This window comes from Melospiza melodia, chromosome 9 (assembly GCF_035770615.1).
Source record: "Melospiza melodia melodia isolate bMelMel2 chromosome 9, bMelMel2.pri, whole genome shotgun sequence".
Taxonomy (NCBI): Eukaryota; Metazoa; Chordata; class Aves; order Passeriformes; family Passerellidae; genus Melospiza; species Melospiza melodia.
In genome coordinates this window covers 13,935,468-13,961,640 of record NC_086202.1, presented here as the reverse complement: position 1 = coordinate 13,961,640, position 26,173 = coordinate 13,935,468, and the positions used below count along the sequence as shown (strand labels likewise).

Sequence of the window (26,173 nt, the reverse complement as noted above, 5' to 3'; positions counted from 1 at the left end):
AGCAGCCCCTCACCAGGCTACTCAGCACAGCATAAAAAGCCAAATTTTGTGGCTATCCCAGAAAATCTGTTCTCTTGGCTGAGTCTCAGTTTCCACATTTGTGATACACAAATGCCCTGCTGCCTTTTCGCTCTCCCGCTGGGGTTCAGGGAGGTTATTTATTAATTTTTAACCTGAAGGTGGTACACCACAATGCTGTGTGAGTGTAAAGCATTCCCTGACTGCGAGCAGCTAATGGCTGTGGCATGAAAACCCCAGAGAGAAGTTAGGAGAACAGAAAGCCTTTGCATCCTCACTGTTACTTGCATGATCGATGCTGTTTGTAATGCTTAAAGATCTGTCGTGATGCTAACGTGCTGTAGAGCCTCCTGTGCTGTGGGGCCATGGCTGTGCTTGGGGCTGGGGTACCCTTTGGCTAAGGGCAGTGATTCCCAGATGAGCCCCAGAGCTGCTGTTGGCTCTGCTGGTTGGGCCCCTGCAGGCAGCTGGTAGGGCTGGTGCTGGGTGAGTGACACCCTGAAGGGACTTCCACGTATCCCTTGGGCACCTTTGCTCTTCTTGAGGGCTCTGGTCAGAACAGGGATGGGATGGAAAAGGAGAAGAAGGTGCTGAGCCCCTTGTGCAGCTGTGTGAGCCCAGGATGTATGTGTGACCAGTGTCCCCTCCCTGAGCAGTGGCAGCAGCACCCTGTAATTCCCTGGTATTGGAGGGGATGGAGTTAGCACCCAGGCATGACCATATGGGCTCCAGAGAGCTGGTGAATGTGGTGCTGTGCTGGAGGGGACCAGCTCTTGCAGGACTGGGAAGGGCCTCTGCCCCGCATTTCCTTGTTTGAGCAGCTCAGTGAGTCTGTGCTGGGGCTAAGTTACATTCAAGCAGCCGGGTGAAATCTTGAGAAGACTTGGAAAATGCAATAAAAGTGTGGGATGAAAGGTTGCAGCTGCTCTGTCCCCAGTGCTGAGCACAGGGGTCAGTCTGGAGTCTAAGCCTCATCCCAGTTTCCATTAGCAGTCTGTGTGATGGGACACGAGCTGCTTCTAACAGTGGCAGATGCCACCAGGCTGGGGGAGATGCAGGAGGGCTGGAGAATGGGCTGAGGTTTCAGAGTGGCCTTGGTGAATGGAAGGAACGAGCTGACAGAAAGGAGGTTGATGCCTGGAGACTCGAGGAAAGTGTTGGTGGGAGGCAATCACCCGAAGCACAGATGTGGAATGGAGCACAAACAGAGCCCTGCCAGTCAGAGAGGCCCTGAGGGAGAGCTGTGCCCTTGGGCTGGGGGATTGCTGTGGGAAAGAGGCCTGCAGGGGCAAGGGTGCAACCAGATCTCTGCACCATGGTGGCCTGGGCAGGCAGAGATGGGGTTCGTGTGCTGTGGGAGGGGTTCAGGTCAGAATTTTGATAATGGTGCTGGAATAAGGCAGGGTAGTGTCAGTGCCTGTCCTTGAAGGAGCAGTGTGTGCATCTGCCTGGATTGATGGAGGGTGGCAGAGGCACTGCTGTGGGGTGTGTGACCTTCCAGCCTTCATTTCTCTGCTTCCTTGATTATTATCTGGCACTGCCGGCTCCAGCTGGGGTCAGGGCTCAGGGATGAGGGCTGTGGAGCTGCTGGGAGGGGAGCCATACCCCTGGGGGCCGGAGCTCTGAGGCAAGGGCAGGGAAGGCAGAGCAGTGGAGATCGTCGAGGAGGGACAGATCTCATGGACAATACACAGACCAGCCCCACCGGGCACCAGGGCAGGGGCAGCCCTTGCAGCAGGCACCACAGGAGCACGGATCCTTCTCCAGCAGCCCCTGCAGTCACTGCCCAGAGCTGTGGGCACCTGCTCTGTGCTGGCCCTGATGGGCCAGGGCACATTTTGGTGGTGGTGGGTGCAAATGCAGGAATCCATCTCACAGACTTCCCCTCTGCATTCTTTAAAGCGGGATTCCAGGGAGCAGAGCAGGATTTCTGCCTCAGCAGGAGAGCAGAGCTGAGCTGAGCCACAAGGACAGGAGTCACATGTGTGCTGAATAGCTGATGCTTTGCAAGAGTAGGGATCCTGGGATTGCGCTGTCTGCTCCTTCCCGCTCCTGATAAATCAGTGCCCAGGGAAATATCATTCATGTTGGCTGTATTTAATAAATTAACTCTCAGCATTTGTGCTCTCTGAGGTTGTTACTGAGTTAGTGTAGCTCCAAACCCTGCAAAGGGAAAAGACACATCAGACCCCCTGGGAATGGATAAGCCATCCAAAGCTAGAAACCAAATATAAACCCAGACTATGCAAATCCAGTCTAACGAACCCTGCTGCAGCACAGACATCCCATCTGGGAGTGGGATGATCCACAAGCAATGTAGCAAAGGGACTGATTGTTTTAATGACTTTCCTCTTCCCAGGGAGAAATGGGAGGGGGGTTTCTGAAATTTGAGGGTTGCAAATGAAAATCTGCTGCCTCTCCATCAGCAGTGTGAGATTTGGGTCTGGTGGGGCAGAGGAAAGCAGCCTGAATGAACTTGAGAATGCTTTCTGGTGTTAGATCTTTTGAATTAGTGAGGAAAGAGCACGCCTTGTGTTTCTGCTTTCGAGTCATAGTCCAGAAATACAACTAATCTGCTGGGCAGCTCCCCAGACACATCAGTCCTTATTGAAGCTCTGCTGTGTGGAGCAGGGCAGAGTGTTTTGCTTCACTAGGAAAGGGCATGGAGGCAGTGGGTGAGCAGCTGAGCAGCAGGGATCCGGCTTTCTGGGCACTGCAGACTGTAATTTATCTCCATGAGGAACTGAAGGGGGTTCAGAGGGTAAAAATGTCATGAAGTTAAATGGCAGTGTTGCCTCGGCATCCTTACAAATAAGCTTTACCTGCTGTTCGTTCCCATCTGGGTTGCAAAGGCCATCATTTACCTGAACAAAGGCATGGAAGGATGCTGGGAGCAGTTGTCAGGGAGCACAGAGAGCCAGTTCCTGGGGGAGGAGGACTGTCAGGGGGCCCTGAGACACAGCCCCACTTGGGGATTGCCACCAGCCCCACTGCTGAAGTTCCCCGAGGATGCTCTGCAAGCAGGCAGGGAGCAGAGGCTGGGCTGTGTGGGCAGCAGACCCAGGGTAGCTGGTCCTGGCAGTGCCTTCTGGTGCTGCAGTCTTTGGGCTGCACTGACCCAGCAGATGCCTTGGAGAGAGGGCAGAGCCTGGTTTTAGCATGTGCAGGGATTGGCTGTGTTTAGTCCGTGGCTTCCGTGGCTCTTTGGTGTTTCTTCATGTTCCCATGCTCTGCCTGTGCTCTGCCTCTGGCTAAGGCTCTGGGATGCTGGTGCCCTGAGGACAGCACCACCCTGGGCTGTGCAGGCTGAGGTCTAAGTCCTGCCTTTCAGGTTGGGCAGTTCTAAATCAAGCCCCTCTGCTTTGTCCCTCTGCAGTGCTGGAGATGTCTCAACTTCCAGTCACACATTGTACTGGAATTGCATCTGGCTGCACAGCCAGAGTAATGTGAGGTATGTTTAAAGGAAGGTGACATGGGAGTCCTGCTGGGAACCCTCCCTCACAGGAGCTCGAATGGGTGCCATTACCTCCACCTTGGTCCCCAGCCTGGCCCTGGGGATCTGCTAGGCAATCTTCTTTGCCAAGGAACCTTTAGGACATTTGGAGAAAACCACTCCTGAAGCTGTGATTTCTCCCTGCCCTTAGCTGACTCTGGGGTTGTGGTCCATCAGGAGGTGGGCGCACAGCTGTACGTACCAAACGACCCCCTTTGTGGTGACAAATGTCCCTGAAACGTGTGACACACCCCAGAGCTTGGTGCCTGGGATTTACAGCCTGACTGACCACGGCTTTTGCTCCCGCTCAGGGGGTCAGCTCCTTCTGATCTGGAGACCCGTCCCCGGCAGCCCGCTGTGCTCTCTGCGAGCCGGTCGGACTGGGAGCCGTGGGGCTGCAGAGCCCAGTTGTGGGTTTCAGTTTAATCACTGGGGCTGAGGAACCTCTATTCATTCCGGCTCGCATTCATCTGTGTCCTAGTAACGCTGCTCTCCCAACCTCCTTCCCAGCGCGGCGCACACGGCTGGATAATGGCAGGAGCCCGGCAATCGCGGGGCTGAATAGCGCTGTAATTACGGGGCTGTAATGGCGAGCTGGAACTCATTAGCCATTATCAGCCGTTCCAGCGGGACAATGGCAGCACCCCGGGGTGCGCGGCTGCGCTGCTGCCCCCGCTGGCCCTACACGCTGCTCGGCGGCCCCGGGGCCGGCCCGCCGCTGACCTTGGCCCCCGCACGGCTGCAGACCCCGGTGGAGGGGAGCTTTGGCTCTGGATGGGAGTGATGGGCCGTGTATTCAGCCAGCCATGTGACGTGAGGCATTCCTGCTCTCTGCTCCCGCTGTCAGAGCTCGGGAAGTTACAGACCCCCCCGCGGGGCTGCCCGAGCACCCCAAGCTGCTCCATAGTGGCACTCTCCTGTCTCTTTCCTTCCCTGGCTCCAGCCGCTCATCCTTCATTTGACTGACTTCTCCTCCCGTAGCTTATTGGTTTCCCTTTGTTTTTTGTGTCCGTGTTCAGGGACAGGAGCCCTCCCTGGGCTCTGCCTTGGCGTAGGCACCCTCCATGCCCAGCACATGCCTTGGGCAGGTTGGCTGATGGCAAGGAGCAAATGCTGCTGTGCTTTGTGATGTCTCCTGCAATAGGGGGCTGCACAGAGATCCCCAGCTCTGCAGACTGTGGGTCCCAGGGCTGATGGTCCTGCTTTTCCCTCAGTAATCACACCCTGTAACGCAGAAAGGCGCTGCAAAGCTGACTGCGAGGTGCAAATCTCGGCAGCTTCTGGCTTGATGTATTTTAAAGCAGGATAATCCTAGCAGGAGCGTGCTGGAGAGCTGGGGAAGGTGTAACCAGCAGGCTGGGAGAGAGGTCCTGTGTGTCCAGGAGTGGGACACGTTGTCCTGATGCTCAGCAGAGCCTGGGCAGGACCCAGGCCATGAGTGGGTGTAGGTGCCCCTTATTTCCACCAGCAGAATGAGCAAGGAGGGCGGCATCTTCTTCCTGGCTGCATTGCCTGTCCCTGTGCTCACCCAGGGCTTTTGAAGGAGAGAGTGATGCCACAAAGCAGCTTGTCCTGTGCAAGCTTCTCTTGGCAGGTGAAACCTGAGTGTGGCTTATTCTCCAGGTAGAAGGTGTGAAATGGCTGTGCACTGAACCGGTTGTGATGCAAGGATAATGGCAGGAGCCATTATCATGTAAGTGTCACTTACACTTGTAAGTGTCTTGCAGCTGGGTATTTGCAGGGATCCTGCTGTTCTGGGGACTTTTGTTTGTTTCTTGTTACCCTCGAGTTGTTGCCCCTAAACAACTCTAGATGCGTTTGGGATGACCCTAGCAGGTGTTAGCTACATTTGCAGAAAGGGGTGACGTGTATCCCGGGGGGGCATCTGGAACGGGAACAGGGAGGAGCCAGAGAGCCCCTTCCTCTTGTTGCCTTATGGTGAAAGATGCCAGCTTACACAGGCACAGGCAGGTTCTGTGTGCCCAGCACTGCTGGTCATTGAGGATGAGGGTCCTCTCTGGAGTCAGGGGTCATTCCTGGGGCCTGGTGAGGGGACACAGAATTGCACCAGCCCCTACTGTCCTTTGGGCCCTGCCTGCCGTTTCTGGGGAGGTAGTGGGGATGCCCAGTGCTTGGCTGCCTCTTGAGCACTTCCTCGCTAATTTCTTCCCCTTCTCTCCGCAGGGAGCTCAATGGCAACAACATAACACGAATCAACAAGAATGACTTTGCTGGGCTGAAGCAGCTCCGTGTCCTGTGAGTTCCTGATGTGGGGCCAGATGCTCCCACCTTGGTGGATACTGTGCTTGGTTTGTGGCCCCTCCTAGGGCTGCTGGAGTTAGCCTCTTTCTGTTGGCCTTAGCCAGCAGGGCTGGAGGGTGTTGTGCTGGGCTGAGCCTGGTGGATTTCCAGCTGGGAGACAGTGGGAAGGGTCTGGGTTGTGCTGAGGGGATAATGGGAGTGAGGTGCCCTGGGTCAAAAGAAGCAATGGGGCACTGGGGACCACTTTTGCAGAAAGCTGACCCCTTCTCTCTGCAGGCAACTGATGGAAAACCAGATCAGCGTGGTGGAGCGTGGGGCGTTTGATGACATGAAGGAGCTTGAGCGGCTGTGAGTGTCTGGTCATGGAGGGAGGTTGGTGAGGGGCTGCTGGATTTATGGCAGAGAGCATCCTTTCCTTTTTTCCTTAAACCCTAATGTATCGGTGCTGCCTGACTTCAAACAGCTTCTCTTCTGCGTGGCAGTGGTATTTTACAGTTTGGGAAGCACACCTATTTCTGTTTCTATAGATCTTAGAGTCCTTTCTGATGCTTTTGAAGTGAGGAGCAGGTTAAACACAAATTACTTTTGCTGTATCAGCTGTGTCCTGTATGTTAGCAAGGGAGCTGTAAGTTCTGGTCCAGCACTCAGTAAAATAGCTCAGCAGTTTAAAAATCCCAAGCTGCTCGAGCAAATATGAGGAGCTGAGCAGAGCAGCAGGTTAAGAGCGCAGTTAAGCAGCAGTCAGCACTTAACAGCTTGGACTCCTCTCTGCATGTAATTACAACATTGTGAGTGGGCCTATTAGTGCCCCATGGTTGTCCATGCCTGGGATTGTGGTGAGCAGGATGGGGCTGTCCTTTCCAGGTGGGATACTCTGCTCTATTGGCCTCTCTGAGCGAGCCAAAATGCCCAGCTCTGCGTGGTGCATCCAGCTGGGCTGCAGATGGGGTCATTGCTTTGTACTCCCAACCCTGACCCTTTTCTTCTGTCCCTGCAGACGGCTGAACCGCAACCAGCTGCACACCCTGCCGGAGCTTCTCTTCCAGAACAACCAGGCGCTGTCGCGGCTGTAAGTGCCCTCTGTGCCCACAGGGCTCCCCTGGGGACTGCTGTGGGCTCACCTGGGGACTGCCATGGGGTTGGGAGGGACCCTGATGCCTCGGGAGGGTGCTGCTCCTGGGGGGGTGTGCTGGTGGTTAGGGTGTGTTGTGCCAGTGAGGGCTCTGGCAGGGGAATGCTCCCTGTTTCTGTGTGAGCCGAGCATGCAGCAAGGTGGGAAATGGGCTGTGACTTGCAGGGGACTGAGACTGGCAGTGTTAAGGATGTCCTTGTAACACATGGGGATATGGGATGAGGTGCTGGCAGTCTGGGCCAGGTCTGGCATCGCAGAGTTGAGCTGTGCCTGTGCAGTGTCGGGAGGAGAGGTGCTGAGAGCTCCTCAGCCTCCTCCCTGCGTGTGGATCACGGGCTTTGGAGCAGGGCTCCCTTACACACCTGCCCAGGTTCTCCTGAAAGGAGGGTGAAAGAGGTAACTTTCCAGAGACCTCCATGGGGCACAGAGAGCCCCACAACCCTGCTCAAGAGCTGCTTCTCTGTACGTGTCTGGAGAAGGAGGGGGGAGCCCTGCCCAGGGCAGATCCAGCCCTTCATGCCTGCTGCCCTCTCTCGCATTGCTCTACGTGTCCCCATCCCTGCCTGTCCCTCTGCACCTGCAGAAACAACTCCAGGGCCTGTTTCTTGCTGTGCAAGCCCCAGCTCCACAGATCTCTCTGCTCCTCCTCCTTCTGTGCAGCAGCAGGCTGCTTGGGAGGGCTGCTAGGGTTTTGATAAATATTCTCTGTTCCATATTGGGTTTCCCTTGCCTGGGGCTGTTTTGCTCAGGCAATGGTGCTTTCAGCAGTGCCAGCATTGTTCAAACAAAGTGTTTACAGGCTCTCAGCTATGTCAGGCACTACATCTATTGGGAAGGGTGCTGTGAGGAGCAGAGGGTGCGTGCCAGACTGGGGCTGGGTGCTCTCCATCACTCAGAGAAGCAGCTTATACCCTGTGGATTGGGGTGATGGTTGCCAGGACACAAGCTTTCTGCTTGCAGCATCTTGTATCTCCATTGATCAGCTGTGACATGAGGATGCCAGGTCCCTGCTGAGGCAAGGCAGGAATGGATGAAATAACTGTCTGTGCTGAGACATTCCCAGGACAGGCATGGCCATGTTGGGGCCAGGCAGCCCTGCCTGTGCTGTCAGGCTGTGGCTGAACCACTTTGTTCCAACAGTGCCAGGGAGTCAGTCCCAGAGTCCAGCCTGGGGTGGGTAATGAAGGGTTAAAACGCTGTGTGGGTTGCCAGTATGGGATGTGTGAAGTGGTAGACAGGTGCCAAAGATGGGCCTAGGTAATGGCAGCTGGTAGCACAGGCGTTCCATTAATTATCAAATGGCATTTGTTGAGCTCAGCTGTGCCATGTCATGGCGCCAGCAAGGGCCCAAACTCCTCCAGCCACCCATTGCATAACAGAAACACAGGCCAGAGAATAATTTTACAAATATTGCTGTTTCCTTTTTAATCTTCTCTAGATTTTAATACCAGACTCTTCCAACAAGCAAACCCTAACAATTCATTGTGGAGTTGCAGAAGAGCAGCATGTGTGTCTCCTACACATACAGAGTCCCAGGCTTGTGTGGAGCCAGGACTGTGCCACGGTGTGCAGGGGCCTGCACACAACCTGAGAGTTTAAGAGGGCTGTGCAAGGTGTTCCTTGCAGCCACCTCATGTTTAGGTGCATTTCAGCCTCCTCCTGTTGTTTTACTGCTTACTGCAATGTGGGGGTTATTTCAAACCTTTTCCCTCCCACCCTGTTTTGAAGTTGTTTTCTGGTCATTTCTGTCATGGCAAACTGCCTGGATACTGGATACAGGATGCCTGGAAAAGCACCTGGAGCTTTTCTTGTTCAATCTAGGGCTGTGTGCACAGGCTCAGATTTTGCAGCTCCTCAGCTATAGCTGGTGCCACGTCTTGGGGAGCTTTGACGTGTGCTTGGAGCAGAGGGTCCCTGTGATGAGCGGTGGGACTGGGGACAGGGGACACTCTGAGCCACTCTCCAGCCTCCTCTGCATCAGGTTCCCCCACACACATTTATGAGAGTAGGAGTGCAGCATTGGGGTCTGCCCAGAGGGAGACCAGGAGCCAGTGTCCTGGCAGATCCTCGAGTTCTGCATTTGTTCAACAGAGCCCATGTGCCAGAGGACCTGCTGCTCCCTCTCCTTGGTTGCTGAGGTGCTCAGGGGGATGGCAGGGCAGGGGGTGCCCTGGGTGGCTTGTCTAGACACACATGCTGGCTTAGCAGGAGGTGGGATCTGGACCAGTGCTAGGCCAGCCAGTGAGGGAGGTCATAAGGACACTCTTAAATTGCTGCAAACCCGGGTCAGGCTACAGGGATATGAGTCAGTGGGGAACAGGTTTTAGCTAAATTGAAATCAGCTCTCCTTGAGCGAAATTGGAGCCTCCCCATTGGGCTTTGCACTTGTTTAACTGCTGAAATGGATCTGGGGTGGCCCCACTGCTCAAGACCCTTTCCCTGCCCAGAAACAGGCCAGGACCTGTGCTGGTCTGGGAAAACAAGGCTCTTACCAGCACCATTTTCTTGCAAACCCTGATCTCCAGATCACTTCCAACAAACAGGCTTTCCCTTGACCTGCTGACTGCAGCCACCCATGGCATGCTTCTCGAGTTCAGGAGTCCTTGCTAGCTCCTCATGTCCTCACAACATTGTACTGGCAGGTCTTGAATTAGCAAAAACTGACTGAATGAGTCAGGCTGAGATCTGTTTTGTTGGGAAATGAGGCTGTCTGGTGGCAGCTGAAGCAGAAAGCCAGGGGTGGATTGCAGGAGCTGCTGGGGGTTACTTAGATGAGTGCTGGCCTGGGTGCTCTAGCCTTTTCTAGGCATAGTCTTGATGGATCTTTCTCAGCACATCAGTTACACAGAAGACGAAGACAAGTCTGTTGAATTAGGGTATGTGATACCCACAGAGCAGTTTCCCACTGTACTTTTCCTGCTGAACCTGATGAAAATTTTTCAGGAGCACAAGAAGAGTCCCTGAGGTTCAGGTTGGGATGGAGAGCTCTTTGTGCACCTCCTGAGTGTCAGAGCCTCATCCACGTTGTGGTACTTTGTGGTCTCCCAGCCCGGCTCGAGCTACAATTAGTTACATGGAAGTTGGCTGTAAAGAGCATTTGTGCATCGGGATAATGGAAAGGGTTGGAGTTAAACCTGATCCGTCGGGGCTTAAATAAACTGGGGAATGGCAGCAAAGGGCCAACGGGAAGCAAACCTCAAATGAGGGCATGGGGGAGGTGAGACGCCTGGAGAGGAATTTGGAAATATTGAGCTGACGCCTGCCCAGAGCCCATTTCAGTCTGAGATAGTGGGGGTGGTCCTTGGCAGTGGGGCCAGGAGGCAGGGGAACTCCCTGCATGGCTCCTTTATTTATGTGTGGATAACTCATTAAGCAGTGCTGGTGGCTGGAAGTGGTGCTGAGCTGAGGTTTCGCTGGAGACTGCCTGACCTCAGTGACCCATTCTCAAACTGGGTTTAATTAAACTGTCAGCACTGGACGGAAGAACAAAGCTTTGTGGGCTCAGGGGGGAGAGCCAGGGTCCCCCAGCAGCTCACTGGGGAAAAGCACATCTCCTGCGAAGAGGAGGGATGATAAAAAGAAGGATCTTTCCTTTCAGTGAGAATTACCCAGGCAAGAAGGTGACCTCTTCTATTGCAGTGCCCGCTGTTGGTCCCCAGTGTGCCACAGCCGTACACATCAGCAGTGGTGCTCCAGTACAGCCCTGATGCACACCAGGAGCCAAGGGGATGCTGGTAGATCTTCTTTTACCATCTCTCCCAAGCTGGCAGGAGTTGGAGTTTTTTTCCCAACAGCCCCCAACAGAAAAAGCAAGCAGAGTTTCTCTCTGCTTCCTTGTGGGGGTGAAGGATGAAATAGGAGTTTTGTAACACTCTCTCTCTTCTCTGCTCAGCTCCCCTTAAAACTTCCTCTTGAAGCTGTTTCTAAGTCCCTTGGGGGTTCTGGATTGGGGATGCAAGGAGGAGAGAGGAGTCTGGAATGGCTGTAGCAGCAGGGTGAGGACAGAAATGCTGCGGGCGCATCATCAGGGAGGCAAAGACGTGGGCTGTTGAAATGTGCTAAAGGCAGCCAGGATGGCTATAAATAAATAGTTTTCTCCAAGGGAAGCCGAGCTGATGCGAGGGAGGAGAGGAGCAGTGGGTGCTTAGCTGTGAGGAGCTCTGGGGAGTAGCTCCTGCAGGGGAGTCACAATCCCAGATGGATGCATCCCCATGGGAGCAGCTGCCCAGTGGTTTCCCTCAACAAAAGCTGCAGTAGCTGCTCCTTGCTCAGGCAGAATGGGAGCTGAGAGAGAGTGAGCAGAGAGTAGGGGGGAAAAAGTCTTGTCTCCAGAAGGAGGGAGATTTAGGACAGGGGCCACAGACTGTCAGTTTGTGTCGGACCCATGCCAGCTAAAATGGTGAAGGAGATGGTGCCACATCTTAGCTGGCAGGCAAGCCCAGGGGGAAGGGCTGCCGTGCTGCTCTCAGTCTGTAAGGGCAGGGGCTCCCTAGAAACAGCATTAACATCTCAATCAGGGCTGGTGACTTTCTGGGCCAGGGACATGTGAAATGTTGTAGGAGCTGGGGGGATTGTCATGCTCCGTGAGACTCTTCTGTGGCCAGAGCCTGCAGAGGAACAGTGAAATTCTATGGCTGCCTCTGTCTGGGAGCTGACAGAAGGACCAGGGGCTGGTCCAGACCCACCGTGGACCCAGGGCTATTTAAAGGGAGTTTTGAGCTGAGTGGCAGAGAGCACCACAGCTGGAGGTGCTGCCTGGTGAGGAGAGGTGATATTATGGCAAGCCCTGGGACAGGTTCCTCTCACCACCCCTACATTTGGCTAAACCCAGCCCTAATTGCCTTTAGAAAAGCAGGCAGAGAAAAATGGAGGGCTGCTAAATAACTTGAGAAAATGCAAATGACATCCTTCAAGAAGGAGAGGATCACAACCATGCCAGAGGAAGCTGTGAGCTGAGTAGTAGCAAAACAGGGTGACAAGTGAAAAAGGAGCTGTCAGAGAAAGGAATAACAAAACAGGCCCCGCTCAGATGGGGCTGGCTGCGCGTGGGAGGTGTTGCTTGCGAGACTGTACCAGTGACCATTCCTCTTGGGGCTGCACCAGGAAAGCCCCCAGAGAGGGAAGGCAGGGATTGGGGGAAAAATGTGTTCTTGGTGATGGCTGGATAAAGGAGTGGTGCTGTGCCCCCACAGTGGGTACTCATGGTGGTGCCAGGTGGGAGGTGTGGTGCCAGGTGGGGACGCTCTCTGGGGAGTGCATGTGCCACAGCTTTGCTCCCTCCCAGTGCGGGAGACTTGCCTGAGCCCCGTTTTCAATTTCGTGGGGGATATTTGGTGCCTGCCTGCTGGTTGGCTCCCTGGAAATGCTGTCACTGTGGTGGGCTGGCTCTGGCTGTGCCCTGGCTCTCTTGTGCCAGACACCCACCCCCATGTCCCACAGTCACTCCTGTTGTGGCTTTGGTTGAGGTTCACTCCCTGCAGCAAGGTTTGTGCTGGTTCTGGAGCTCAGCAAGTGCCCAGGAGCCTGCAGCTGCTGTGTGGGAAGGGGCCTGTGGGCACAGCCTTGTGTTTTCATCTTTCCCTGCTGGAGCAGGGTTGCTTTGGCTCCCCAGGCACGTGCCCCTTTGCTCTTTGCACAGATGTGCATGTGCTGATGTTCTGTGCAGAGGTCTGCGGTCCAAGAGCAAAGTGCCAAGCTCAGAGCAGAGAGCAGCTTTCCTGGAGCAAACCTCCCTGCTTCCCCTTCCCCAGCATCCCTCATTTTGTCCCAGCTCCCCCTCTAGCAGCATCCCCCTCCCCTTGCCGGTGAGGGCCAAGTGTCCTCGCTGTCACCATGCCCACGTTTTGGACTCCGGGTGCCGCACCCCATCGTGCTCCCCAACAAAGCTCCTTCTGTTGGGGACAGAGCAGGGCTGGGGGGGCCAGGCTGGGATGTGTCCCCCCGAATACCAATGAGGAGGGGCAGCGTGTTTACCCCTGGAGCTGGGGGGAGGGGGAGCTGTGGGGTCTGTGTGCTGCAAGACACCCCCCCACACCAGCTGGGGGGAAGGGGAAGGGCGGCCTCTCTGCAGCCCCCGGGAACAAAGAGTCAGTGTGGCTCGTGACAGCTCTAAGGAAACGCGGGGAAACAAATGTGCCACTAATAGGTGGGGAGGTTACCTAGGGAAGGATGCTGCCAGGCGGGCGGGCAGCCAGCCCCCTCCCCGGCGGGCTGCCAGGCGCTGAGGGGCTGCTCCTGGCACCCCAGCCTTGGCAGGGCTCAGGGGGCTGCAGGAGGGCCAAGCTGAGGCAGGCTGATATGTCCTTGTGCTTCTGCTCCATGGGGACAGCATCCTTACAGATACCTCTGGGACTTTGTGCTGGGTAACCCTGCTGGAAAGGAGCACCCTTGTGCGGGGAGCTGCTCACTGCCTGCTGCTCTTCTTCCTCCATCATTAATGTGCCACAGATCTCAGCTTTTTTGGGGGGGAGGGCAGTAAGACCGCCTGGGGGATCCTGAGTGCAGACAACCTCAAGGCCTCACAAATTAAACACATTCTTAAGATCTCTTCATATTTGAGCATTTCCATAAGCATTTTGGGACTTGACCCGCAGTCTCCGGGGGCACAGGAGTGCTGGGGTGAGGGTAGCAGCCATGGCCCAGCCTGCAGACGAGCAGCCTCCCTCCTTGCCTCCCACCAGCCTGGGCCCCGTCCTGCCAGGGTGGTGTGCAAGCCCTGCTCAGGGACGGCCTGGCTCTGTTCTGTGCCATTATGTGCCAGCGAGCCGGGGCTGCCAGGAGCGGGCATTGCCAGACGGCTGCCTGGAGATAATCTGCCCCGTTCCCTCCATGCACCCCGTTGTGCTCCTGACTCACGGCCGGCTCCACTTTTCTGGCTCTTGAGACGCTTCCAGGGTTTCCCTGGCAATGCACAGGGTCAAGCCCCACTCCTGGGGCTCTCTCCTTGAGCCACTGGTTCTGCTGGGCTCACCCTCTGTCTTGCTTTGGGTGCAGGCTTGGATTTGGGGTTTGTAATGTTATTAAAGTGAAAGTCTGTGGTGAGGTGCAGCTTTCAGCCCCCTGCCCCTTTCAGCAAAGTCCTCTCCTCCACATGGCATCATGCAAAGCATCCCTGTCCAGCTTCCCAGTGGTACACTGGCAAATGGGAATTTGCAGCCCATGGGAAAAAGCAATGAAAAATCAAGTCTTCCTAAAGCTGAGCAGCAGTGCTAATTACACAGCTATTAAAACACAGGAATTATTTATTCCCTGCCTGCCTCACAGCTCATTGCCTGCATTGTCCCACATTCAGCCTTTAGCCACCTTTGGTCCCCTGAAAGAGTTAAAAGAGCACTTGGAGGAGCTGATGCCTTTGTCCATCCATTTTGAGCACAGCATAAAGGCATTTCCTTCCTCCTGTTTTCACAGCTCAAATAGTAGAAGAGTTCAAAGTGATATTAAAGAATCGTGAGCAGAATTAGCCTCTGGTAATTTGAGTTCCAGAATGTGGAAGAAAAAAGTCTTATGCAGTGATTTGAGGCTAAGTTATAACTTGGTACCACTGCATGTGCATCCCACAGACGTGTGAATGTGCAGAGCCAGGTAATTAACCTGCCTTTGCTGGCTGATCTTCCCGCGGCTGGGTGCTGCAACCCCTCCTCTCTCGTGCTGGGGCTGCAATGAAAACAAGCTGTCAGCAGTTTCCAGCACTGCTCCCAACAGGGTGCCTGTGCCGTGCTCTTTCTCTTCTGCTCCCAAGGGACCTGTGGTGCTTTTGGCATTGGTGCTGGACCACACAGCCTGCAACCCCAACACCAGCAGCTGGGCTTGGTGGGCTCCAGATTTAAGTGGGCTGCCTAGAGCACTGGGATGCTTTATCCAGTGCTGCAGGTGGGTAAAGTTCCCCATGCTGGAGTGCTGTAAGGGCCAGATGAGTGTAAGTGGGAAAGATGCCCCTTTGCATACCTGGGAACTTTCCTGGTGAAGCAGGACTCCTAGGCATCACCAAGGGGAAGCTGTGCCCTGCCTGCAGGGATGAGCTGAGGGTGTCCTGGTTTGGTGAGCCCATTTCCCTGTGTGTGCCAATTGACATCCATGTGCAAGGGAACCCTGCTGGCAGTGATGGGGATGGCTTTGGGAAGGCGGGGATTCACTTTCCGGATTCTCATCTGTGTTAAATCAATTATCATCTCAGGCTTATCCTCACTTAACCAGCAAGACGCAGACTTCTGTGGCTGGGACTCCCACTGCCCTGCCAGAGCTAAGCAGAGTATGGATTAGGGGGTCTTACCAGCTGTCTTCCAAGGCCCTTTCATGGTTGTTGCACCCCTCTTTGCCCACAGAGGCTTTTGTCCTCATTTGTATCTGTATTTCCCTTCAGGATAGGAAAAGCTGGATTAATTTTTACTGCTCCCAAGGGAGCTGTTGGTAACTGAAGACATCCCGCTGTCTTTTTTTCTCTAAACTGGGAGGCAGGAAATGGCAGGGATGGTTTGGAATGGTTTCCTCACCGTGACCTCCTTCTCCCTGTCTGGTCCTCGCTGCCCCTCCAGTGAGGGATGGCATTTGAGGCAGAGCTGCTTGAAGAGAAAAAAAGTGGTACAGACTTTCTGCCAGCCCTGAGGCTGGAGGAGAGGTGGTTCCCTGGGAGGTGCAGCCAGAAAGAGCCTGACCATCCACTTGAGTGTTTGAGAAATGGTAATTTTGGGATTCTAAGGAGAAAGGAGGGAGAAGTGTTAGCTAGGTTGCATGGACAGAGTACTAAATGTGGAAAGCACAGGAATACCTCTCAAAAAGTGTCTCCCGCCCGGAGCTGGGAAGTTCTCCACCCCCAGACCCTTCCCATGGCAGAACTGGGAAAGGGACCTGGAAATTCTGACCCTGTGTCTCCCCATACCTTCCCATCCCTGGTATGACACTCAAAGGGACTTCTGTCCACCTAGAAGGCCCATACATGGGTGGGTGCTTCATCTCCTCCATTTCACCCCATCTAGGATGCTTTTTCCCATATGACAGAGACTTGCAGTGGCAACAGGGGCCTGGAAATGAGGGTTGCAATTGACCTCACCATGGCACCTTTTGGGATATTTGCCTGTGGTCTGGTGATTCTTCTTGCCATGGACCAGCACATGCCCAGCAAAAAATGCAGCAGTGTGCTGGTCCGAGGCAAGAAGAGTGGAAATGCAAAATGGGTGTGGGATGGGGGTAGGTATTCAACTCCAGGGATACTCCATTAATTACCAATCATAGGGATGAAGCTGGGGCCACGTAACAGGAGTGGGGATCTGTGCTGGTGGGGTAAACAGGAGCAAGGAAGTGAGGAGCAAGCAAGGGGGCTGGCTGCATTCCCAGGACTCGGTGGTGTTTCCAGCTCTCGCTGTCTGACCGGAGGCATTTCCACCTCCCGGTGTTGTCGTCCTGCTCCAGCTCGCTTGTTCTCCTCCCCACGGGCTCAGCATGTTGCTCATTCCTGCATCCTACGATTTCACAGCATCCCCGCAGCCGGGTGCTAATGAGATTAGACCCAAGCTTTAAGATGTCTCTCTCTATCCTTTGCCATCCAATTACACAGCCCGCATGGTATCTGATTGCCTGTGAGAGGGGAGGACTGGGGCTGGCTGGATGGGAGGATGCAGCTGGTCTCTCTGGGTATCAGCCCTGCCGTGCTGAGTGGTTTTCTTTTGGTTTTCTTTCTTTCTCTTTTTTTTTTTTTTTTTCCCCCATTCTCTCCTTGGCTTTGAGCAGCTTCGTTTGGCTTTTTCATCGCTTCTCGATGTGGCGGCTGGGCAGAATTTGTTTAAATTAACTGCTTGAATGGCAGCGTTTGTGTGTGTTGGTGGGGGGGAGCTCAGACAGCACCAGAATGGATGAGGGGGATTAAAGGTGCCTAATGGGTTCCAGATGGGCATCCTGGACTGGGAAACACCCCCGCAACCCCAACCCCAGCCAGGGGCCGCTGGTAAGGAGCTCGGGGTGGGAGCTGAGATGCTACAGCAGAGCAGCTGCCTGGTTCTCCTGCAGCAGGGAGGCTGCTCCGAGCATGGGCCAATGGCACTGGGGTGCCCTGAGGCTGCCCAGCCCTGCTGAGGTGAGCAGGCAGACACACCACAGGAAGTTCCTTCCCTGGCTAGCCTGGAGCATGGGGTGCAGCAGCTCTACTCCCTGCTGCAAGGCTCTGGCGGTGTGGGGCTGGGGACAACCACTCTGTGTTTGATTCCAGCTTTTCAGAGGTGCCTCAGCTCAATCATTAGCTGACACTGCAAATACAGCCCACTGGGGCAGCACCACTGGTGCATCAGTTTCTGCTCAGCAGTCTTGGTTGCAATGAGAAATGATAATATTTAGTCTTTGTTGCCCTCCCCCTGGGCTCTAGAGGAGCTTGGGGCGAGCGCTCACTCAGTTCGACATCCCCGCCACTGCAGATGTCAGCGTATTTTTTCGTATTTACAGATGGAAAACTGAGTCACAGAGACAGGAACTAAATTGCCCGTGTGGCCCTGCCAGCTGCATTTCCCAGATCTGTAGGGGTTAGAGACATGGTGACAGCCCTGCCTGTCTTTCAAGGGCTATGCCTCTCACCAATGGCCAGATTTCCCCTCCAGAGCTGCTACGTGGTGCCAGGGCTGTGTGTTTGCAGCCTGTCTGGTGGCAGAGCCTTGATTGGAAGCATGTCAGTCCCAAATGAGATGAAGAGTGTGGAAGTGAAGGGCTGCTGGGGTTTGGTGTCACTGGCAGGGACCTCAAGGTCATTGCTTTTGAGTTTTATTAATGGCTGAGAGCAGGAGGAGGATATAAGCTGTGAGACAGTCATCTGCTGGGAATATCACCTGTGCTGTAGGTCAGCACATCATTTTGTGGGAGATTTTAACTTTTTAGCAGGGGAGCAGCACTACAGAAGTGGGCAGGTTTAATGAAGTGAGCATCACACAGAACCTTCTGCTATTGAAAGATGGCAAAGCCCTGGTCCTGGTGGGAATGAGCCCACTCACCCTAACATAGATTTTTGTGAAGGCAGTGGTTTGCTCTGGTGTGTCCAGCTGCATCCAAGCAGATGGCTAAACCAGGGAATGAGGCAAGACTCAGGAGGGAGACCCACAGCCCCACTCCCCATCCAGGAGGGAGGTGGCAGAGGAGGGCCCTGGCTGGGTGTCACAGGAACACACAGAGTAGTTGGGAAGTGCTGGCTGACCTCCATCACCTGCTGACCCTCGACCAACGCTCTGCTGCCCAGCCTCCCAGCTCATCCTTGGCCCCACATTCCCCCACCCGGCTCTTGTGTCCTTCCACAAATATTGAGAAAATAAACAGCACAGCCAAAAGGGGACATCCCTGCATCCCTCCACACACAGCTGCCTCCCCAGGGAGCCACACAGGTGGTGACCCTGCATTCCTCAGTCTGAGGGTTAACTGAGAGAAAGCAAATATTGGCTTCTCCTGGGGCTGCTCCAGCCCGTGCCTGCTCCAGCCCGTGCCTGTGGCTAGGGCTGCCTCTTGCCTGAGGAAAGGGACTCATGGTGCAGGCAGGTCCCCATCCCTGGCAGGGCTGGTTGCACAAACATGGCTTTTCACCTAGGTAGCTCAAATTCCCCATTGTGACCTTGAGCCTGCTCCTTAGGACAGGATCTTCCTATCCCCCTATCCTTGACTCTCCTCATCCTGGTCTCGTCTCTTAGCAACTCCCCTGCCCAGGACCTGGGGTCTGTGGGGAGGGATGTGACACTTTCTATGCATCAGTCACTTTGTCACCTCCGGAGTGAGTGTGAGGTCGTTAACCCCGGAGCACAGTGAGTGAGGATGGAGCATCCCTGCCATGCCTCCCCCCCGGTGGCAGCCGCTGCTCTGCCTCCAGCTTGACACCGATCCCCGCTACAGTAACTGTACGGGTGGCAATCAGGGAGGAATTAAAGGATAATTAATGCCAATCCACATGGAAAATTGCTCTCGTCAAACAAACCTGATATCATTTTTTTTGATGAGCTGACAAATTGGGTTGATAAGTAGCGACTGTGCTGACATGATATACCGAGACTTCTGCGAGTCATTTTGCTCTTGCCTGGAGGATATTGCCATGAAAACATTAATATTCTGCAAAAGTCTGTGGAGCATTTCTGACAGCATTCTTCACTGGTAGAAATCCCTGGGGGAATTGCAGTGGTCACCTCTCTGGCAGGGTGCAGTGGGGGTCTGATGGTGGTGAACTAATGTGGCGAACTAATTCTCACCATCTCTGCAAAGCTGCGGTGGTCTTGGAATCTTTGGTGGTGCTACTGACTTTTGCCAATCAGCCCCCAATATCTTTTGTTGCCTCCTCTTCCTGCCTTGCACCAGCTGAGGGTGAGCTGAGTGGCGTGGGTGATGCAGCTTGGGAAGAAACCACCTGCACAGTGAGAGAACTCAGTCTGGAGGACACGTGAGGCAGCGGTGGAAGGAGCAGTGCTGCGGGCGGGATGCCGGTGTAGCGGGGATGCTCTGCCTCAAACACCTGCACTGGGAAACAGCCTCATGCAAGGTCATGCAGCTGGGGAAAAAAAAATGTAGGTCACAGCTACGAGACGGGGAGCAGTGTCTGGGGATGTGGTTACACTGAAAAGGACTTAGCAGCCATCATGTAAGCCTGCTCTGGGATGTGGGCTTCCAGCTTGGGCAGTGATGGATGCACGGAGTAGCTCTGGGCACAGGGGAGTTGCCAGTTTGGGGGGCAGGAGGCCTCTGCTGAGCACAGTTTATGCTTCAGGGCCCACAGTTTAGAAAGATGTTGAGAAATTAGAAAGTGCTCAGAGAGGAAGTGCAGGATAATTGGAGGTCTGGAAAATCTGCCTTCCAGTGAAAAGAATTAAAAAGCTCAGACTACTTAGTGTATGCAAGAGGAGGCTAGGAGAGAAATTTATCTCCATCTCTGCATACCTGCATGGAGAAAAGCCTGATTATAGGGATGCCATTAATTAAAAAAAAAAAAAAAAAAAAAAAAGAAAGAAAGAAAAAGGAAAAAGCATAAAATCATTCAATAGCTGCGGGCTGAAACTAGACAAATTCAGACTAGAATTAAATTTGTCTTTTTCACGACAGAGAGCAATTAACCATTGAACACTCAGCTGGGAAGAGGTGAATTGAATGTCCTTTGAAGTTGCAAAGGAGACTGTACTTCTTTTCCCAATGGTGAAAACTGGAAATGTCAGTTGGAGCAGAAATCCCTGGGAGGGCTCTGGGTCTGGGCTGAGTGCTCAGAGGTGTCCCAGTGATAAAGTGTCTCCTTCTGGGTGATGGATGACGCCCCATCCGCTCTCCCTCTCTGGGTACTGGGGACATAACTCCAGTGCCTCCAACATAGGTTGGCCAGGTCCTTAATTGCTCTCAAAGCTCCCAAGCATCCCCGCTCTGTGAGGCTGGCAGAGCAAAGCTGGCTGCAGAGGCTCTTCTCTATCTGGGATGATGTGAGTAGATGTCTGAACAGGCATGTCTGTGGGCAGGGATGGGGCTGCCACAGCTGGGGGCTGCTGGAGGGGGTGCCAGGCTGGCCCTGCTGCTCTCAGCCAGGCTGGGGAGATCCACTGGCGCTGCTCTTCCCACGCTCTCCCCCGGGGATGCTCAGCCGTGGCCTTCCTGACCTCTGTGCTGCAGTCCTGTCTGAGCATCTCAGGCAGAAATATATTTTATTAGCACTGTAAAAGGGAAAGACAGCCTTGCTTTAATTTTATGAGCTCTAGAATACCTTGGCTGGTGAGGGGCTGGCTGAACTTTCCAGGGGCTTTGGCTTGGAGTTCACAGGGCAAATGGCAGTGGTGGCTGAAGTTGTTCTCTCTTTCCTACGCTCCTCCCTTGTCCATCACAACTGTTCCTCCTGTGCCCCCACCTCCACAGAGCCAGACAGGACCTGTTCCTCTCCCATTCCCATCCATCTGCAGAGAGATGCCAGCAGTGACTGTGACAGCAAGGCCAGAACTGAGTGCTCCTGGATTATCCCAGCGTGGGGTTTTCCTGTCTGTCAGTGCCCAAAATTGTGCCTGGAACAATAAGAATGTGAAACTGGGCTGTAGATGAGGACATGGCTCTGGGGAAGTTACACTGTATATTTGGGGACACTTACAGAGTGGCAGAATGCTGTGGGGAGCTGTTGGTGCCCCCATGAGCAGGGCACTTGCAGCCTGCCAACCCCTGATTCCCTGGTTGTAGGACTGTCTTTACATCCTCTGGGAATCTTTGCACTCCTGTCACAGCAGGGCCTGGGTTTTGTGCTTTTGCTTCTTTTTCTTCCCTTTATTTTCCAGCCTCTTTCACAAAGACACCTATTCTCCCCTCACCGTGCCCTGGGGATTTACACAGAAAGCTCACCCTCAACATGGCTAAAGAAAGGCCCGGGCGGCCCGGGAGAGGAAGCTCACACAAAATGTGGTGTGTGGCTCTTTGTGTCCCCTTTGTAATTCCTCTGCACAATGAACTGCCCTGGCCACCCACCAGCCCCGGGCTACCCCAGGTGCCTCATCCCTCATGCCTCCCTATCGGGCAGAGGTGGGGATGCTCCTCGACGAGCGGCCGAGAGCACAGCCTTTGTGCTCCGAAAAGGGGAGATTTGGGCAGGATGGAGACGGCCACGTTCCTGCAGCAGCAAAAAGCACCTTGCATCCCCGCTAGCCCCCAGGCCGAGCGCTGGGGGTCCCTCCGGCAGAGCCCTTCCATCAGCCCCGCTCTGACGGCTTTTAACATGCTAATGACCCTCTCAAGGGCAGGAGCAGCTCTGTGTAAAACCCATGTTCAGCCCTCGGTCATGGACATTTGCTCGGAGACAGTGTTAAATATTTATCCTCCCCGCCTCCCCCCAGCTCCGCAGGCATTAACAATAGCGATTGCAACCGGCCCCTTCCCCCTCGCCGGGAACATGTGGCTCCCGGACCATGACAGCGAACGTTATCGTTTGTACCTGTGAATTATTGATAAGGTGTAAGATAGTTCTTGCGGTGAAAAAATAATGAGAGGGAGAGGCTGCAGCCTGGCAGGGCAGGCGCTGCTTCAAACCCTCTTCTCGAGGGGCAGAGCGGGAGGTGGGACCCCGTTCCTGCTGGGCCCATCCGCCAGCTGACCGGGCCGGCCCTCAGCAGCGTGTGGCCCGCGCCCGGCTGCCGTCCTGCCTGGTGACTGCCCTCGGCGTGGTCTGCCTGGCGCCTGTCCCCTCCCGGCCGCCCGCCGCCTTCCCCGGGGGAGGTGGGCAGCTGCCCGCCCTGCCCGGCCCTGGCTGCCTGCGCCCCCCGTGAGGCAGGGCCGGCCGCTCCGGCAGCTGCCCGCGGCTCCTGGGGCTGAGCGGGCCGGCCCCGCTGCTCGCCCCGCCGCGGGAAGGGGCAGGCGCTGCCCGGCCCTGCAGACGCTGTGGCTCCAAGGAGCAGCTGGGAGAGCCTTTCAGCTGGCCAGGCTGGGGGGCTCCGGACGTCTCCAGGGGCTGAAGGACAGAGTGGTCCCTGGCCTGTGGCTCTATGGCCACCAATATGCTGTCCCTGTGCCCTGATCTGTCCCTGGAAAATCAGGGATGATGCTGCTGAGTCCCTGGAAAGCAGGTGGCAGTCCTGAAAAGAGGTCAGGTTTAGGGCTGTCGTTTGTTGGAAGGTGAATGCAGAGCTTCCGTCCCCTTAGCTGTGTCCCAGAGAGCCCCTGTGTCTGCCAGCTGGGGCAACTCTGTGCTCCAGCTCTGCCTTGCAAGCCTCTGGGATGCCATGTAGGAAGGTACAGATGGCTCAGGGGGATCTTGTCATGGCGGTGTGGGCAGTCTGATTAAAATGGTTCAAAGCCCAGCTTTGATATACTTAGACCCTCAATGCTGCTGCTGTGTTTTGCAGGGAGAGCACAAGCAGGAGAGTCCAGGCATTAGTGTGCAGATCTGGGCCAATCTGGGGCTGCACATCTGTCCCTGGTCCGGTAGTGGTGAATCAGGGTCTTCCTCTCTGCCTCACCTCCCCAGAGTCCTCTTTAGGTGGTGTGCATAAGGAAGCATTGCTGGGAGAGGAGCACTGGAGACTGGAAGGGTCTTTCCACCAGCCTCAGAAGATGGGCTGGACTCCTGGAGAGACTGTGTCCCCCCTCTGCTGCTCTCCACGGTGCTGCTTTTCCAGCTGTGCTGACACAGGAGCGGGCAGAAAACAGCAAAGGCTCTAAAGTGACAATCAAGGAGTCATTAAGAGAGCAAGTGTGTGTGCAGTGTGTCTGCATGCTGGAGGGAGTGTGGATGTGGTGCAGTGGGCCATGGGCTGCAGTGTGTGCTGCAGGGTATGGACACAGCAGGCAGTGCAGCAGAGCGTGTGGAGAACCCCCAGCCCGAGGGTGCCCTAGCGTCAGGCAGCTTACCCCGGTACAAGCTGCAGCAAGGGAGCTGTAGCAAGGAAGGGGATGAGTACAACTCTCATCTCACTGCAGCAGAGCATCCCTGAGCAGGTGATTGATCCCAGCATTAAAGGGTTGGGGAATGTAAGCCCTTGTCTCCCTGCTCACCCTTCCCCTCCCTGACTTGTCTCCAGCTGTGCAGCAAATACAAGCCAGTGCACTCGGATAGCAACTTTGAAGTGTGAATTTCAAACACACTGTCTGTCCTCATCCCCTCTCCCATGTCTGATGGGATGCACAGGAAGCAGCAGGAACACCAGGCACATGAAGCAGCCCTGTTCAAAGCCTGGCACTGCAGCTTCCACTTGCAAGTTAAGTTTGCAGGCAATTACCAGGTGGTATTCCCTGCCTTAGCTCCCGGCCTTTTCTCCTGCAAACCGCCTGCTCTCTGCTCTGCTTTTAGGGGAAGAGCCTGGCACAGAGCACACACAAACACCAGAGCACACAGACACTGTGTTGGGCTGGGCTCTTGCCTGCAGGTTAAGGTGGGGATGCTGCAGCCCTCCTGTGCCCCCTCCTATGGTCCTCATGGCCCCAGCTCAGCACTGAATTGGGCTCACACCAAGCCACAGTTGAAGTCAGGAACAGAAGTTTTCTGTGCAGGGGGCAAAGTAAGACAGCAGCACTTTGGCCCTTGCTCATGCAGAGAAGACCAAACCCAGCCCTTTTTTCTCCAGCTGCGTTTTGGCTAGAAGGGTGCAGTGGGGATGGCTCATCCATGCTGGATCCCAGGGTGCTGTGGGATGCTCACGTGCTCAGCCAGAGCTGTGGCTGTGTGTGCAGGGGGAGGATCCAGCCCATCCTTGTGCGAGGCAGAGGCGAGACAGCGCATGTAAACCCGACTTCACAAGACATCAAATGTGCTGTGGTCGGATGGAAATTGGCTCCTGGAGCTCCTTTCTTATGACACAGAGCAGCTCCTGGCTCCTGCTACCGCCTCAGAGAGTGGATGGGCTGATAATATGAGGAAGTGCCTGCTCCCCTTCAAGCCACTGTGCCTGGGATCTCATCTCCAGGCTCACTGACAATTTGCATTAATGTTTGCCTAACTAATCAGGAGCCCTCTTACATCCTAATCGCCTTTGCTGGGGGGCTCCCGTGGCTCAAGGGGCAGCAAGACTGGCAGAGGTGATTCTAGGCTCCTTTGTCCTTCAGCAATCTCCACCCCTCAGAAAAAAAAAAAATCCTTTGCCAGAAGAGTGGGCCCTTTTCTCAATTCACTTGGAATGATGTCCCGGATTTCTGTCCAACCAGGTCCCTGCATTGTTGCTGAGCAGGATTTCAGTGTGGGAGCCAGCTAATTTGCAGTATTTTACATATGTAATATGTTGTCAGAAATTCTTTTAAATGCCTATAATATTTAATTAGGAGGCAGATTTCAGCATATTAGGCAGGAATGGGGCTGTGTAATTAGTTATTGATGATTTAATATCCACTAAGTCAATTAAGTAAAAGCTGGAGGCAATCTCCCATGTATGATTGCACCCCATTTTGGGGCTGTTCTGGGATGCAGCAGGGTTGTGCTGATTGTCTGGCCTTGGAGCAGCTTATACCCATCCAGGGCTGCTGCAGGGCTTTCCCCATTCCAGGAGAGCTGTTTTACGTGTCAGGAACATCCAGCCCACAGTCCCTGCTGCAGAAGGACATCTCCCACCTGGGTCACATCTCCAGCCTCCTCTTGCAGGGCCTGTGACATTCTTGTCTCTCAAACCTGATATTTCTGGTCTCAAAACTGATCTGGAATCTGACAAAATATGAATCATCCAAGAGATGTAAGAGCGGGCAGAGTCCTGGGCAGACTAGAGTGTATTTTTAGACAGCACGTGTTGGAATTTGACTGTTTCATAGGGAAAAAAGCAGCTTTTCAGATCTGAGTGCTCTGGCCATGCTGGGAGCCCCACTACTGGCTCTGCATTGCATTGCTGGCCTTCCCACAGCAGCATAGGAAGGAGGATAAGGTCAGGTTGTGCTGCACAGCCTCTGCTTGACTGTCCCATCACAGAGGACCACTGGGGGTCCAAGCCCTGTGTGTCTTCATGAGTCCCTTTATCCACTGCTGGGAGCTCTTAGCACGGACATGCAAACAGGATTGGCACCTCAGCCTTCTGCAGGCCCAGCCAGCAGCCATGGCTCCTGCTGCACCTGGAGCCAGCCACCGGGGCACTTCCAGGAGCGTGCCTGTCTCTGGGGACACCAGCACCCAAAGGTGCATCTGCAGCCCAGCCATGCTGCCATGCCACACTCATGCCAGTGATGATGACTCATATTGCTGCCCAGGCTGCCCTGAGATGGCTCCTGCTGCATCTGGTGGCGGGATCCCAGTCTGCAATGCCCCCACTGAGAGACAGGCACCCATCTCCCTCCAAGGGGGCTGGTATCTGCCCAGCTGCACTGGTCTGGGTCTTTCCCCCTCTGTGGGGTTTGCAGCCAGGACACCACTGTTCCGGAGATTTCATTCTCCTTTTTATCCTGGCGGTTGGGAGCCGGGGAGCCGATAATGATGAAGGAGTGTAAATGTCAGCAGGAAACCAGCTTCAATCAGAAGTGTTAAAAATAAACCTGCCAGGCCTGCTCTGGCAGGGGTAATCAGCCTCAGCAGCTCCTCTCCCCAGGTCCTAGAGCACGAGCTGCAGCTGTGCCAGCAGTGCCAGGCCACCTGAGCAGCCATGCTGGAGGCTGGCTGTAACCCTGGCAGCTCCAGCCCTGGCCAGCACCTCCTCTGGAGCTGTGAGGAGCAACCCCCCAAGCCAGCCAGGGTGAAGGGTCCCATCCCCTCTTCCCTGGCAACGTCCTCACTCTCCCCTCTGTGGAGTTCCCCTCTGCAGTCCTGGCTGCTCTTGAGCTCAATCAGGCTGTGGCAGGAGGTGTGGACATGCAGGCAACACAGTCCCCAGCTATTAAGGCACATCCACAGGGCAGAGTCAGCC

At 54.8% G+C, this 26,173-nt stretch overlaps 1 protein-coding gene across 1 annotated transcript in view; it reads left to right on the top strand.

Annotated features, from left to right (window-relative positions):
- The window catches only part of SLIT1 (slit guidance ligand 1), a 60,828-nt gene that overhangs the window by 6,460 nt on the left and 28,195 nt on the right, over positions 1-26,173 (top strand). Inside the window, exons 2-4 of the mRNA XM_063163369.1 lie at positions 5,696-5,767; positions 6,050-6,121; positions 6,771-6,842. Of these exons, the coding sequence (XP_063019439.1) occupies positions 5,696-5,767; positions 6,050-6,121; positions 6,771-6,842 (216 nt within the window). The remainder of the gene's footprint in view (positions 1-5,695; positions 5,768-6,049; positions 6,122-6,770; positions 6,843-26,173) is intronic.